The following is a 14,720-nucleotide window of genomic DNA, read 5'->3' on the forward strand; positions in this document are numbered from 1 at the left end:
CGAGTCGATCTAACCATGTCCGTCCGTTTCTACGCAAACTATTCTCTCAGTTTTAAATTCGGGCTGAAACTTTCCCAAAAGTCTTCTTTCTATTGCAGGTAGTATATAAGTAGGAACCAGCCGGATCGGACAACTATATCTTATAGCTCCCATAGGAACTGTCGGGGAAAAAATTATATTTTTGGTGTTTTTTAACTTATAACCTTCTAAGCTGGCAAATAACATTTTTGAATTAATTCAGAATTTCGAATTAAATTTTATCAAAATCAGACGACTATATCATATAGCTGCCATATGAACGATCGGAAAATTAGTTGTAAAATAATACAAAAAATTATATCTTTGGTGTTTTTTAACATATAGCTTTCTAAGCGTGGATATAACATTTTTAAATTAGTTCTGAATTTCGAATTAAATTTTATCAAAATCGGACGACTATATCATATAGCACCCATTGGAAAAAAAGGAAAATTAGTGGTAAAATAATATGGAAAAATTATATCTTCGGTGTTTTTTAGCATATAACCTCCTACGCTTGGAATTAACATTTTTTATTTGGTTTTGAATTTTGAATTAAAATAGCTTTCATAGGAACGATCCGAAAGTTGGTGGGAAATAATGTGAAACAAATTATAGTTTTTGGGCTTTTTGACATATTATCTTATAATATTGGGAGTATACATTTTTATATTTTTAAGAATTTCGAATTCAATTTATAAAATTATTGATTTTTTTATAACTGCAAGGGTAAACAAACTTCGGCTTGCCGAAGTTAACTTCCTTTCTTGTTTAGATTTCGATTTAAAAATAGGAGGGAGATGTAGTATGCACATATAAAATATATGTATCGACCACCCACTGTACCAAGAGTACTAAAAGGGCACGCACTGTAATACTTTGTCGTAGTGTTTATACAATTCAGAGCCTGTCATCAACCTAAGTGCCCGAAATAAGAACCGCTCGCTGTGCCTTGGCCAGCAGACTGAAAGTGCAAGTGTCAGCATAATTGCAACACGAGCGGACGTCATGTATGTGCATATACCTCCGCGCTCCAGACTAAGTGAGCATAGTTATATACTGAAGAATGCATAGGCCGTCTTTCCGCTGCCGCTGTTGGTAGCGCCGCTACGAGACTTAGAACTTTTAGCTCCTAAGTATATTGCGCTTGAGAAGAACCTTCTTCAAGCTCGGATCGGCAACGCTGTTCCGAAACAATCAAAAAATTTGTACAAAACCAAATATAAAATAAATGATAAATTTAAATAATGAACGAGAACAAGAAAAAACTATAAACCTACCAGATTATATTGTTTAAGGTTTCTGGAAGACTAGACTAGGGAGACTATTAACTCCCTCGAGGCATTTTTGAGTAATATATTTATATATATATATAAAATTAGACCAACCGACCCTACTTCTATAAAGTTTTTAATCAACTTATATTTTTTACAAGAAGGGAAGATTTCTGTATCATTTTTTTCGACTTATTAGTGTTTCCGCGTCACGAACGCTATTAGCTGGGCTGTGTAACTGGAATCATTCTTTTACAAATGCAGTGGGTGTGGTGCCGATTTCAGCTCGGGCTTATATGGGAACAACGTACATCAGCGTTAACGCAAACCAGTAATCTACGACCTGGTCCCCAAGTGTTTACCATAATTTGCGGCCGCGGTCCTACCTGTCTTGTCAAAGTTTAATAGCAGCCGTCTCCACTTTCTGCCTGCTACTTATTAGGACTGCTTTCAGTCTTGTGCGCTGCTTTCTCGGATCACCCTAGTGCCCTAATGATCAGACTCAGCATAAGACGCCTTTAGTGGCCGTGCCTGGTTCTTGGCATGGCGAGTTATGTATTTTCTACTAGTGTCCGCATTTTTGTATGACAAGCGGTCAGCTGCCGGCCACGTTTAGCCATGGTACAGCTTATAAATTTCAGTTTGATTTTTATATGAATAAAGAGCGCATAGCTCCATCAAGTCAACTCCAGCGAAAGCTCCTTAATTATTGAGGTGGTTATTGAGCCTTAAGGGCTGTTAATAACGGAAAGAAGCTCTCCCATCATATGAAGTGCCCCCATAACCTTCAATACTTATTGCACCGAAGATTTAACGTGGAAAAGCCACATAAAAGGAACAGCCCAGAGCAGTGCAAAAATTGTCAGGAGTATGGACACACCAGGACATACTGTTCACTTCAAACAGACTCTGTAGCTTATGAAGACTTCCACAATTCGGTTAACTACCTGTCAACAAAGAAGACCCAAAAAAGGAAAAATGCATTAACTGCCACGGTAACTACGTGGAAAACTTCAGGGGCTGTCCAATTTACAAGTGACAGCATCGCGTCATCATAATGTTGTCATCATATGTTTGACGAAATTGAAACGTTAATTAATAAGGAATCAGAGTTGACTTCAATCGGTAAGTTTCAGCATTTGCTATCCTGTTTATCTGGCACAGCATTGGAGACCGAAAGATTGATGGAAATGAAGGCTGCTTACAACCAAATTGTATTTGATAATTTTATAGACAAACGTCTTATTATACAACCTCATATAAAAGAGGTATTTGGGTTTGAGCGAGTGGACTTGTAGGTTGCATGGTTTCGGGCTTTGACGGACCATTTAACATCACATCATCGTGGAAGAAATCGTCCACCTCTTTGGAAAGTAGATGTCGTACAACGTTGAGAATACTATGCAAGGCAATCCGTGGCAAATTTGCAAGTCTGCAAGAGGCGTGGGTACTTATCAAAGAAAAGCATTTGCAACTTTAGCTAACTCGGCGTCATTCATGGGGGCAGCAGGCCCCCAAACATTCGTCGCAACTTATCGCTGTTTGGAGGAGTCTGGTGCTACTTCATTAGTCGAGGTCGTAGCTCGGTTTTGGGTTGACAAAGGTAACATCCTTTCTTGTTAAATTTAAGAAATGTATAAACAACACGTAAATCTGAAAACATATTTAAACGTGTCAGCTTTTGGTCCCCAAAACCTACCGAGGACTTTTTCTGGATCTGCGATCTCCTTTGGCGTTGTAGATCGAAATAATCACTCTGTTAATGTTTCAATACTGTGGGTGAATTAAAAGTTCACTTTCCTTTATTGAAACATCCAGCCGCGAATATGTCACGGACATTTAGGGTAACTTCGATTGATACAGTTTTGAATCTTTATACTTTCGTATATTATCATTTTTTAAAGAATGCTACAGCCGAAACTTTAATAAACGCTTTTAATAGCACTATTAATAAATCAAATTACAAAATAAAAAAAACAAAATTTATAAGATCTTTCCCTTCTTTTTAGAATCGCACTGCAACTGTTTAGTCCTTTGTTGGGATGGGTTTAACCGATGAATTTATGTAAATTAATCGACGTTTCACAATGTCTGAGAACGGTAACATAACCTTTACTGTAAATAAAGCTACAAGTGTTCTTGGGTTTATAAAGCGTTGGACTACAAATTTGTATGATCGAAATTATTATTTACCTCCCTTCCGTCCTAATTTAGAATGCTGTTCTTCGGCTTGGAGTCCACAATATCAAAAACAAATTGACCGTATAGAGTTCGTCCAGAAACAATTTCTTCCTTTAGCTTTAAGTGGTTTGAACTGTGATCAAAACGTCAGGTTGCCTTAAAATTAGCCTTTTTTAAAATAAAAATAAAAATAATTTTAAAATAAAACTAATAATAATATTTTTTTATCAAATCTTGTTACACGTGTTTACTTATTAACCGACTAGTATACATAAAAAAAATTTTAGGAAAATCAAAAATTCGGTTCGTAAAAAGTTAGGTTTATAAAAGAACAGCCCATATATATGTGTATAATTGCACATTTACTTAAAAACAAATTGGTTACTGGTAATAATTACTCTTGTCACACTGTTTAGGTTTCCATTTTTTTTAACAGCTGGAAAACTAATAAAAGCTAATGATTTGGACGTAATGAAGAAATACACCCGTAGCGAGGCGTTCGCTTCAGGTTTTACATGCGCGTTAACTATTTGGTGGGTTAATTTACACGTATTCTTTTGTTTTTGTTGACGAAATTAATGTTTTTATACCCTTGCATAGGGTATAATGATTTCAGTCAGAAGTTTGCAACGCACTGAAGGAATCGTTTCCGACCCCATAAAGTATTTATATATTCTTGATCTGCGTCACTAGACGAGTCGATCTAACCATGTCCGTCCGTTTCTACGCAAACTATTCTCTCAGTTTTAAATTCGGGCTGAAACTTTCCCAAAAGTCTTCTTTCTATTGCAGGTAGTATATAAGTAGGAACCAGCCGGATCGGACAACTATATCTTATAGCTCCCATAGGAACTGTCGGGGAAAAAATTAAAAAAAAATTATATTTTTGGTGTTTTTTAACTTATAACCTTCTAAGCTGGCAAATAACATTTTTGAATTAATTCAGAATTTCGAATTAAATTTTATCAAAATCAGACGACTATATCATATAGCTGCCATATGAACGATCGGAAAATTAGTTGTAAAATAATACAAAAAATTATATCTTTGGTGTTTTTTAACATATAGCTTTATAAGCTTGGATATAACATTTTTAAATTAGTTCTGAATTTCGAATTAAATTTTATCAAAATCGGACGACTATATCATATAGCACCCATTGGAAAAAAAGGAAAATTAGTGGTAAAATAATATGGAAAAATTATATCTTCGGTGTTTTTTAACATATAACCTCCTACGCTTGGAATTAACATTTTTTATTTGGTTTTGAATTTTAAATTAAAATAGCTTTCATAGGAACGATCCGAAAGTTGGTGGGAAATAATGTGAAACAAATTATAGTTTTTGGGCTTTTTGACATATTATCTTATAATATTGGGAGTATACATTTTTATATTTTTAAGAATTTCGAATTCAATTTATAAAATTATTGATTTTTTTTATAACTGCAAGGGTACACAAACTTCGGCTTGCCGAAGTTAACTTCCTTTCTTGTTTAGATTTCGATTTAAAAATAGGAGATCAGGTTTTACTGAAAAATGAAACCGGACATAAGTTAGATTTTAAATATATAGGTCCTTATAAGGTGGAACAAATAGAAGATAGAGATAACATAACTATAATAAATAATAAAAAAAACAAGTAATACATATAGATAAATTAAAACTCTTTATTCAAAATAAATTTTTATTTTATAAATATATCAAGTATGGCCATGTATAATATAAGAGAACATAGGATAACCATATCTAAAATAAGAATACACAATAATAGAAAAACAAATTAAAAAAAAGAAAACAACACAAAAAAAATTAAATTTTTTTGCCATAAGTAATATTATTTTTTGTAAAATTAATACTAGAAAATAACCATTATATTACGTTATTTTTCAAAAGGAGGGAGATGTAGTATGCACATATAAAATATTTGTATCGACCACCCACTGTACCAAGAGTACTAAAAGGGCACGCACTGTAATACTTTGTCGTAGTGTTTATACAATTCAGAGCCTGTCATCAACCTAAGTGCCCGAAATAAGAACCGCTCGCTGTGCCTTGGCCTGCAGACTGAAAGTGCAAGTGTCAGCATAATTGCAACACGAGCGGACGTCATATATGTGCATATACCTCCGCGCTCCAGACTAAGTGAGCATAGCTATATACTGAAGAATACATAGGCCGTCTTTCCGCTGCCGCTGTTGGTAGCGCCGCTACGAGACTTAGAACTTTTAGCTCCTAAGTATATTGCGCTTGAGAAGAACCTTCTTCAAGCTCGGATCGGCAACGCTGTTCCGAAACAATCAAAAAATTTGTACAAAACCAAATATAAAATAAATGATAAGTTTAAATAATGAACGAGAACAAGAAAAAACTATGAACCTACAGATTATATTGTTTAAGGTTTCTGGAAGACTAGACTAGGGAGACTATTAACTCCCTCGAGGCATTTTTGAATAATATATTTATATATATATATAAAATTAGACCAACCGACCCTACTTCTATAAAGTTTTTAATCAACTTATATTTTTTACAAGAAGGGAAGATTTCTGTATCATTTTTTTTCGACTTATTAGTGTTTCCGCGTCACGAACGCTATGAGCTGGGCTGTGTAACTGGAATCATTCTTTTACAAATGCAGTGGGTGTGGTGCCGATTTCAGCTCGGGCTTATATGGGAACAGCGTACATCAGCGTTGACGCAAACCAGTAATCTACGACCTGGTCCCCAAGTGTTTACCATAATTTGCGGCCGCGGTCCTACCTGTCTTGTCAAATTTTAATAGCAGCCGTCTCCACTTTCTGCCTGCTACTTATTAGGACTGCTTTCAGTCTTGTGCGCTGCTTTCTCGGATCACCCTAGTGCCCTAATGATCAGACTCAGCATAAGACGCCTTTAGTGGCCGTGCCTGGTTCTTGGCATGGCGAGTTATGTATTTTCTACTAGTGTCCGCATTTTTGTATGACAAGCGGTCAGCTGCCGGCCACGTTTAGCCATGGTACAGCTTATAAATTTCAGTTTGACTTTTATATGAATAAAGAGCGCATAGCTCCATCAAGTCAACTCCAGCGAAAGCTCCTTAATTATTGAGGTGGTTATTGAGCCTTAAGGGCTGTTAATAACGGAAAGAAGCTCTCCCATCATATGAAGTGCCCCCATAACCTTCAATACTTATTGCACCGAAGATTTAACGTGGAAAAGCCACATAAAAGGAACAGCCCAGAGCACTGCAAAAATTGTCAGGAGTATGGACACACCAGGACATACTGTTCACTTCAAACAGACTCTGTAGCTTATGAAGACTTCCACAATTCGGTTAACTACCTGCCAACAAAGAAGACCCCAAAAAGGAAAAACGCATTAACTGCCACGGTAACTACGTGGAAAACTTCAGGGGCTGTCAAATCTACAAGTGAGAGCATCGCGTCATCATAATGTTGTCATCATATGTTTGACGAAATTGAAACGTTAATTAATAAGGAATCAGAGTTGACTTCAATCGGTAAGTTTCAGCATTTGCTATCCTGTTTATCTGGCACAGCATTGGAGACCGAAAGATTGATGGAAATGAAGGCTGCTTACAACTAAATTGTAGTTGATAATTTTATAGACAAACGTCTTATTATACAACCTCATATAAAAGAGATATTTGTGTTTGAACGGGTGGACTTGTAGGTTGCATGGTTTCGGGCTTTGACGGACCATTTAACATCACATCATCGTGGAAAAAATCGTCGGCGTCATGCATGGGGGCAGCAGGCCCCCAAACATTCGTCGCAACTTATCGCTCTTTGGAGGAGCCTGGTGCTACTTAATTAGTCGAGGTCGTAGCTCGGTTTTGGGTGATATAACACGTCATTGAACCTATTAGATGGATGTCAAAGGAATAACTCCAGTGCGAAGGGCATTTTAATAGGAATAATACTTCCATCTCGAGAATCTTCGGCTTGTCTCTTTAAAAAACGTGACCTTATCTTTATGAGTGAGTCTTACACGCAAGCCCAAAGGTGTTTGGAAAACATTAAGCGTGAACTTAATAGAAACCCTACAATAAAATTTGCCTACTGTGCCTTTGTAAAGGAATATTTATTTATTTAGTCTGGAGGTACATGGAAATGTTTTTTTCCGCACCATTGCTAATTTGAAGAAGAAAGTACGAATGAATGAACTTCTTTAATCGGGACCTACAATTAAATATTGTTTATACTTTCATTCGGTTTCCCTGGTTTCCCATTTGCAAAAAGTGCCGTTGCGTATGCGTTGCAACTCCTGATACAATGCTTCAGGTATTCAATTTGGGAACAGAAGTTTTAGAAAAAATATGTCACAAAATGGACCCCACTGCTAATGTCATTAATAAAATCGAATCTTAAAAATATTGATACCGATATAACAAATATATTATTATCAATAATTGTTTTCATTATGAGTGCATACATCTTGTATAAAGCTTATATGTGCTTTACCACAATAAGTATGTATCAAAGAGTGCGATAAACAGAAGCTAGGCTAGCTGGATAAAATTAAATTAATAAAGTGAAAACAATTATTTTAAAAATATGTTTCAAACCAAAAAAAAATATTAAATTTGTATAGGTATAAAAGGAATAAAAATTTTGAAAAAAATAAACAAAAATTTTTAAAAAAACCTAAAATGAATACCACAGGTTGCATTACTATAGCCAATCAACCAACTTTTGAGAATAAAGTATTAGCTATAACTAGAAACAGAGCACAGCCTCTATCAATTTCATATTTTGAAAACGAGTATATGAATAGGTATGACCTACCTTTTTCCCCGATTATTCATTGCAGCGCCACGCAAAAAACAATAGTACTGTCTACCATAAGAAACTGTAAAGTATTCTCGGAAATAGACATACACCCAGTGTTAGGACACATAAATGTGCTAAAAATTATGCACAATTAATGCTAAAAAATTAATGCAGTTTTAATGGGAATGGGAACAATTAACTCTTTATATCCGTGAAATAAAATAAAACTTTGGTAAGTCTTACAAATGTATAAGCCAAAATAGGCCAATACATAAAGACACCATTAAATAACATGCAAAAGTTCTTGTAGATTCTTTCAATGCGGGAAGAACTTTAGTACATACAAATAGTGAAGCAATAAATAGAACGAATTATTCATCAAGTTACGAACAACTTAAAACTTATCAAAGATAGGTATTATTTAAATATATCGATATCGACAATTTTTAATGCGCCTTTGAGAATAGATCAAGAAATAGACCTGACGGAAAATGAGAAGGAGTTGAAATTAAAGAAAAAGATCTACATGATATAACAATTCTTGCATTTATATCAGTAACAGAAGCAGAAGAAGAAGAAATAACCTCAGATATAATTGCGCCAGACATAAAAGAAAACATAATGGAAGACCCAGCAGCCCAAAGGGCATATATAAGATATCTCGAATGCCATTTCGGAATTTAACAGACAAAAAATACACCTCCAAAGATTTGTAACTGCTTTTAAGTTACAAAGTTCACAGTGTGCGAAAAACGAAATTCTGTCATCACGAGAGCAAGTCGAGATGTATTATTACTGTAGAATAAGCAACAAAACAATTTTAAAATTGAAAAAATTGTACAAATATTTCACGATCAGCATGTGTAAGAGACAAGTTAAATAAGAAAGGAAGTTAACTTCAGCAAACAGAAGCTTGAATACCCTTGCAGTTAAAAAAAATAATCAATTGGCAATATTAGTAACAATCGTCCAATTTTGATTAAATTTAATTTGAAATTATTAAAAATATAAAAAATTATTTTCCCAATATTATAAGATAATATGTCAAAAAACATCAAAGCTATAATTTGTTTCATTTTATTTTCCCACCAATTTTACGATTGCTCCTATAACAGCTATATTGTATAGTTGTCCGGTTTTGATAAAATTTAATTCGAAATTCATAACTAATTAAAAAATGTTTCCAAGCTTAGACAGACGGACATAGCTAGATCGACTCGCCTAGTGATGCTGCGTTGCAAACTTCTGACTGAAATCAATATATCCTCTGCAGAGGTATAAAAAACCAAACCCAACAAATTGAAAAATTCACAGCATAATCAAGGACCGGCACTATAATCTTTAGGTATCAAAACTCCAAATTCTAAGTATTTAAAATTAAAAGCTTAGTTCAACCCTTCATTGCTTTGATATCTCAAATGACCGAACAAGTTTTAACACACAAATCTCGCGTACCACGCAACGCAGAAACATCAAGGAAAAAACTAAAAATATATTTTCTCCAACTTTTTCTCTCCAACAGCATATTCTTAGTTACTCTTTGCAGATCTATCTAATCTAATCTATTTACTGTGCCGTCTAAGCCATGGCACTCAGCCTCTAAGCCAAAATCTTTCAGGTAATGCGTTAGATGTGCAAATTTTTTTCTTGTTGTATTGGGCGCCAGCTCTATCCGAAAAAAAGTTATATTTTTTTACTTTCGTCAGTTTGGTTATAAAAAGAACGGCCCATATGCTTTTTAAAATTTAAAGTCATTTGAAAATCGAATAGAACGGCTGCAGTATATACAGAATTGGCATAATAATAAAAATGCAAATATTTATAATCAAAGATAGGTTTATTGTTTTTAAATAAGTATTCTCCAGCTAAATATATACACTCAATATACTTTTTCCACTTCGATGAGAGACCGCAACAGCATCTTTTGGTGATGAAAATATTTAACTATGCATTTTTGTATTGATGTGCTGGAATTCAGAATAAGTTATGTAATTTAAGTTAAGACTTGGATTCGGCGTATTGAACTATCAAAAAGAGGAGAGCTTAAGCTGATGTGTTATTTTTGTTATTTTGGTTTGTTTGTTTTTGTTTTTGACTTTCGAATTAAATTAACAAAATGGAACTACTTGTCATATAGCTCTCGTAGGAACGATCGGAAAATTGGTGTGAAAATAATATGAAACAAATTATAGCTTTGGGTATACAAACTTCGGCTTGCCGAAGTTAACTTTTTTTCTTGTTAACTGTGAATCGTTTTGTATATTGATTTTAGTTTTATTCCCTTCTCCTTTTGGGCCAAGAGGTTGTGCCAGCCACGATTTACTCGGATCTCTAAGGATAATGAGGTCACACATGGATAATGCGATTAGGCACAATACGTTGTAGACTTTATCTAATACATCTATGTGGTCGACCACCTACAATTTTATGATTACGTTAGCGGCGTTAAGACACTTTGGATCCCATTTTTGATCCTTAACCCGAGACGTTATGCTTCGCGGTGAATGTTACAAAATATTTTTTCGCGTTGACCGACAGAGGTAGATGAATTTCTAAAGTTTATCTACCTCTCTGTACACCATAACAGGCGCTCGTAACAGAAGGACCAATTTCCTTTCGGAAATACATTCAGTTCTAAGTTGAGATGGCATTTTAACTAAATATTTCTAAAGTAAGTTTTTAATTTTATAAAAAACGGAAACGACCTAAAAGGATACAGAAATTTCGCCTTGCCGATGCTAGCTTCCTATCTTATTATTACTATTGGATTATGCTTGATTAATTTGAAATCTCCTGGCCTGGTGCCTACAGTGGCCGAACGCACGTGCCGGTCACTTTCTTGTACAGTGGCTAAACTTTTCCCACTGCGAACGATGAACGTTACCGTAAGTTACGATGAAAACGTCTATATATATATCTATATGAGTGTGCAATTTGCTGCACAACGCGCCTCTCTTTTGTGCCTAAAGTCCACCTCCTGTGAATGTGTCATTTGGATGAAATGGCCGGTAGCGATTTTACTGTTGTCGAGCTCTCGTATCCTAAAGATGGGCAACATTTAGCTCCGAATCTCATTACGTGCGTTTCTTGAACTTTAATATTTCAAGGATTTCAAAGAATTCGTAGTTTCAGGCCAGACAACAAGTGGCTATCCGTGCGTTTAGCTTAAAATTTGTGATGTTGTCCGGCGCCAATTTTTCAATTTATCGTAATGGCATTTGACGGCGTGATGCACTCCATATCACTGATCTGGTTTCTTCTTATCATTTCCCGCACACTACCCAATCTAACTTTGTTCTGGCCTCAGCTGTTCCAGACCAGTTCATTGATGTCTTCTTCTGGGGTACTGTCACCAGCGAACTGGGATATTTTTTAAACAAAAGAATGGAATGCTTGGGTAAGCGGCTCGTTTTCCGATCAGGTCATAAATAACTCCATCATTGTCCCCAGTTATTCTAATTAACATTAACATGCGGCTCGTCACATATGTGGCCTTTGGATCTCCAAAACTATTCTAGTGTCAGATTTTCTCTCTTACCTGCAACTCTAACGCTTAGGTTTCAGACCCGTGCATAGGAGTTATGGCAGAGCCTTCGTCTAGACCATAGCAACTTACTTTCATATAAAACCTTTGATCTGTTGTAGCTCATGGATTTTTGCCACAAGTCCAACATTAAATTATTCCCTTTTTGGTAATCGTTAGTAGTATTATCCACTCAGAATTTCCACTTACTTTTTCTTGTGGGTTCCGTTACTACTACAAATGTACCTCAAAGTCGTGACCCGCACGTACAACTTAAAATGTTCCTTGTATTGGACCGGAAGGGGAACTAAATATACCCTTCAGTTAAGCAGTTCGCTCGCCGGAACATATCCGAGCGCAAAAAGGTTTTTTGGTATTTTTTTCTGCCTAAAACTGTTGCTGTTGTCGACATCAGCATGTCTTTGGAGACAACCTTCGGCCGGTCCTTTTTTTGCGTATCTCCGTTATGTTCAGAAAAAAAACAGAAGAAGAAGAAGACCGGGTGCATTCTGTTTGAGTTTTGAAAAGAGAAGCAGCGGCTGTGCGCTGCGACACGTTTTAATTTATTAACAAAAGTGATATTTTTTGATAAATTCAAGTCAGGTAAGTGATTTCTTAAGTTGAAGATCTTGTGCGTTGATCCACGTTTAAAGAACTTTTTTTTTTACATTTTGTAAAGGTTTTGTAAAATAACCCGAAAGTGGCGTGATGAAATCCTTCAAAGAGTTTTACAGAGTTTGAAAAGGTAAATATTCAAGTATACAAGTAAAACACATTTTTTTAAGCGCATGCCCTTATTTTTTTCAGGAGCGTTGGTCAGGGATTCCGAGGACCCTGACCGAAAAGCGATGTTAAATGATAAAAACAAATTATCAAAAAAAAAAAAAACATAGACTTGCGAGTAATAATTGTAATTCAACGGAAAATTTAAATAATACAATTTAACAAAATATAGTAAAAAGTAAATGAATATGTATGTATTTTAAATTCAATATTTGAAACGGTGAAATTGATATTCCTGGGACGTTTCCCTTGCAAGGGATTTCACAGGTTAAACTCAATGGAAATATAAAGAATGTCCGATGTGATTTCCCTGAGACGTTTCCCTTGCAGAGGATAGGACATACAACAAATGAGTATGAGGAACAAGGGAAATCCAAAGGGACTTTGAAAATGTTTTTTTTGCATTTTCCCTTCGGAAAAAACGGACATCCCATAGAATTTTCTATTTGGGGCGTTCCTTGGACTTCCGTGAATTCCCATGGGAAACTTTTCGGAACTGAAGGGTATTGATTCCGAGCGCGTGAGGAGTGATGTGGGTTTTATTTCCTTTCTAAAATAATTTAAACTATTACCTTTTAACTTACTGTTATTTTACTTATTAATATTACTGTATTACCGGCACAATAATTAAAACCATAGTAACAACAATCGTGTAACCTGGTTCGCTTTAGAAACTAAATATAAGTAATAGACGATTTACTGTCTTAATAATATATATTTTTTCTACTTTTTAGCGATAAATTTACCAGGTTTTGCCAGTGGAAAAATTTGGAACTAAACTTACAAGTACGTATAATATTAGTATTCTATTCATAAAACTAGCTTACAAAATAAAATATTTTTTTTTATCTGTTGTTAATGGCAACGTTTTAGTCAATGCATTTTTGAATAATAAAATATAACACTTCCATCTTCAAGTATAAGGTCCCAGTTTCTCGAGTCCCTGACTTAGTCCCTCAAAGCTATCTGTCCATATATAGTTATCAAATAAGCAAATCAGTTGTCTTAACTTATTTAATTTAATTAAAGGTCGGAAAAAGTAGATGTAGTTGGACTGTATTGAAAGTGATGGTGGAAGTGGACTTTATTATGTAAATATATACAAATCAAATTTTTATTTCTATAGAATTATTAACGAAAATAAATTTACTTTCTTGTGTGGAACATACACCCGAAACCGTATTGATACGCAGAAAAAATTATAACGCTCAGGCAGTGTTATAGGTTTTGAACTAGTACAAGTAGTCACTTTTAATGAACAAAAACTTTAAAACGGGACTTTTACAACAATGTGTTGCATTTAAAACGTAAGGAAATGTCAATGGGTATACACCTTAAGACTTAATCGAAATCGTTAAAGCCGCTTTTCAAAAATAGGAAAAAAAAATTTTTTTTAATATCGAAACAAAAAAATGTTTAGTAAAAACATTAAACGAAAAAGTTAAACCAAAAGTGGAATTTTTCTTATATTAGCAGTTTAACATCATCTTAAATTTTTAGGACTTTCTGAGCCTTGGAACCTTCATTAAACCATGGCCTTTTACTTTCTTCTATAAACATTCGATTTAATTTACAAAATCTGAATCTAATAGACCATAAGCGATTTGTTTGCTGTAAATGGCCCTATCATTTATGGTATTTATTTTACTGCGAGTATCTGTTCAAAAAGGAATCTGCATATTTTGAATGCTCTTCATTTGATAATTATTAACAATTTATTCTCCGGATATTTTCTTTGAACTCTTTGATTAACCACTTCAGAGTTGGATCCGATTTGAGACTTTTCATCAAAGTATTTAACTTAAGTAACTTAAGTATAGAACAGGTAAAAATAAGCGTTTCCGACCCCATGAAGTATATATACTCTTGATCAGGATCACTAGCCTAGTCGATCTAGCCATGACCGTCTGTCTGTCTGTCTCTCCGTATGAACGCTGAGAACTCGAAAACTATAAGAGCTAGCACAGTCAGACTTGGCATGCAGATCCCTGGGCTTCCTGCGCAAGTTTTTTTCAACAGGGCGCCACGCCCACTCTAACGCCCACAATGCTCGAAAATCTGTGGCGACTACAGTTTTTATGATAGATGATGACTGCCGCCCTTATAATATGTACTGAAATAGCCGGTAGGTGGCGCTCTCATATATATCGCTTTGGTGCTCATGTAT

At 35.0% G+C, this 14,720-nt stretch overlaps 1 protein-coding gene and 1 long non-coding RNA gene across 8 annotated transcripts in view; one reads left to right on the forward strand and one right to left on the reverse strand.

Moving 5' to 3' along the window:
* The window catches only part of LOC108027275 (G protein-coupled receptor kinase 1), a 284,279-nt gene that overhangs the window by 67,557 nt on the left and 202,002 nt on the right, over positions 1-14,720 (forward strand). For all 7 annotated transcript variants that reach the window (XM_044091485.2, XM_044091484.2, XM_044091489.2 and 4 more), the window contains one exon: positions 13,288-13,339. In XM_044091485.2, coding sequence (XP_043947420.1) covers positions 13,288-13,339 — 52 coding nt within the window. The remainder of the gene's footprint in view (positions 1-13,287; positions 13,340-14,720) is intronic.
* LOC127011799 (uncharacterized) overlaps positions 1-14,720 on the reverse strand; it is a 28,726-nt gene that overhangs the window by 2,974 nt on the left and 11,032 nt on the right. Inside the window, exon 2 of the long non-coding RNA XR_007765151.1 lies at positions 1,636-2,546. This is a non-coding gene — a long non-coding RNA (uncharacterized LOC127011799). The remainder of the gene's footprint in view (positions 1-1,635; positions 2,547-14,720) is intronic.

This window comes from Drosophila biarmipes, unplaced genomic scaffold, assembly GCF_025231255.1.
Source record: "Drosophila biarmipes strain raj3 unplaced genomic scaffold, RU_DBia_V1.1 ptg000009l, whole genome shotgun sequence".
In the NCBI taxonomy this organism is placed as follows: Eukaryota; Metazoa; Arthropoda; class Insecta; order Diptera; family Drosophilidae; genus Drosophila; species Drosophila biarmipes.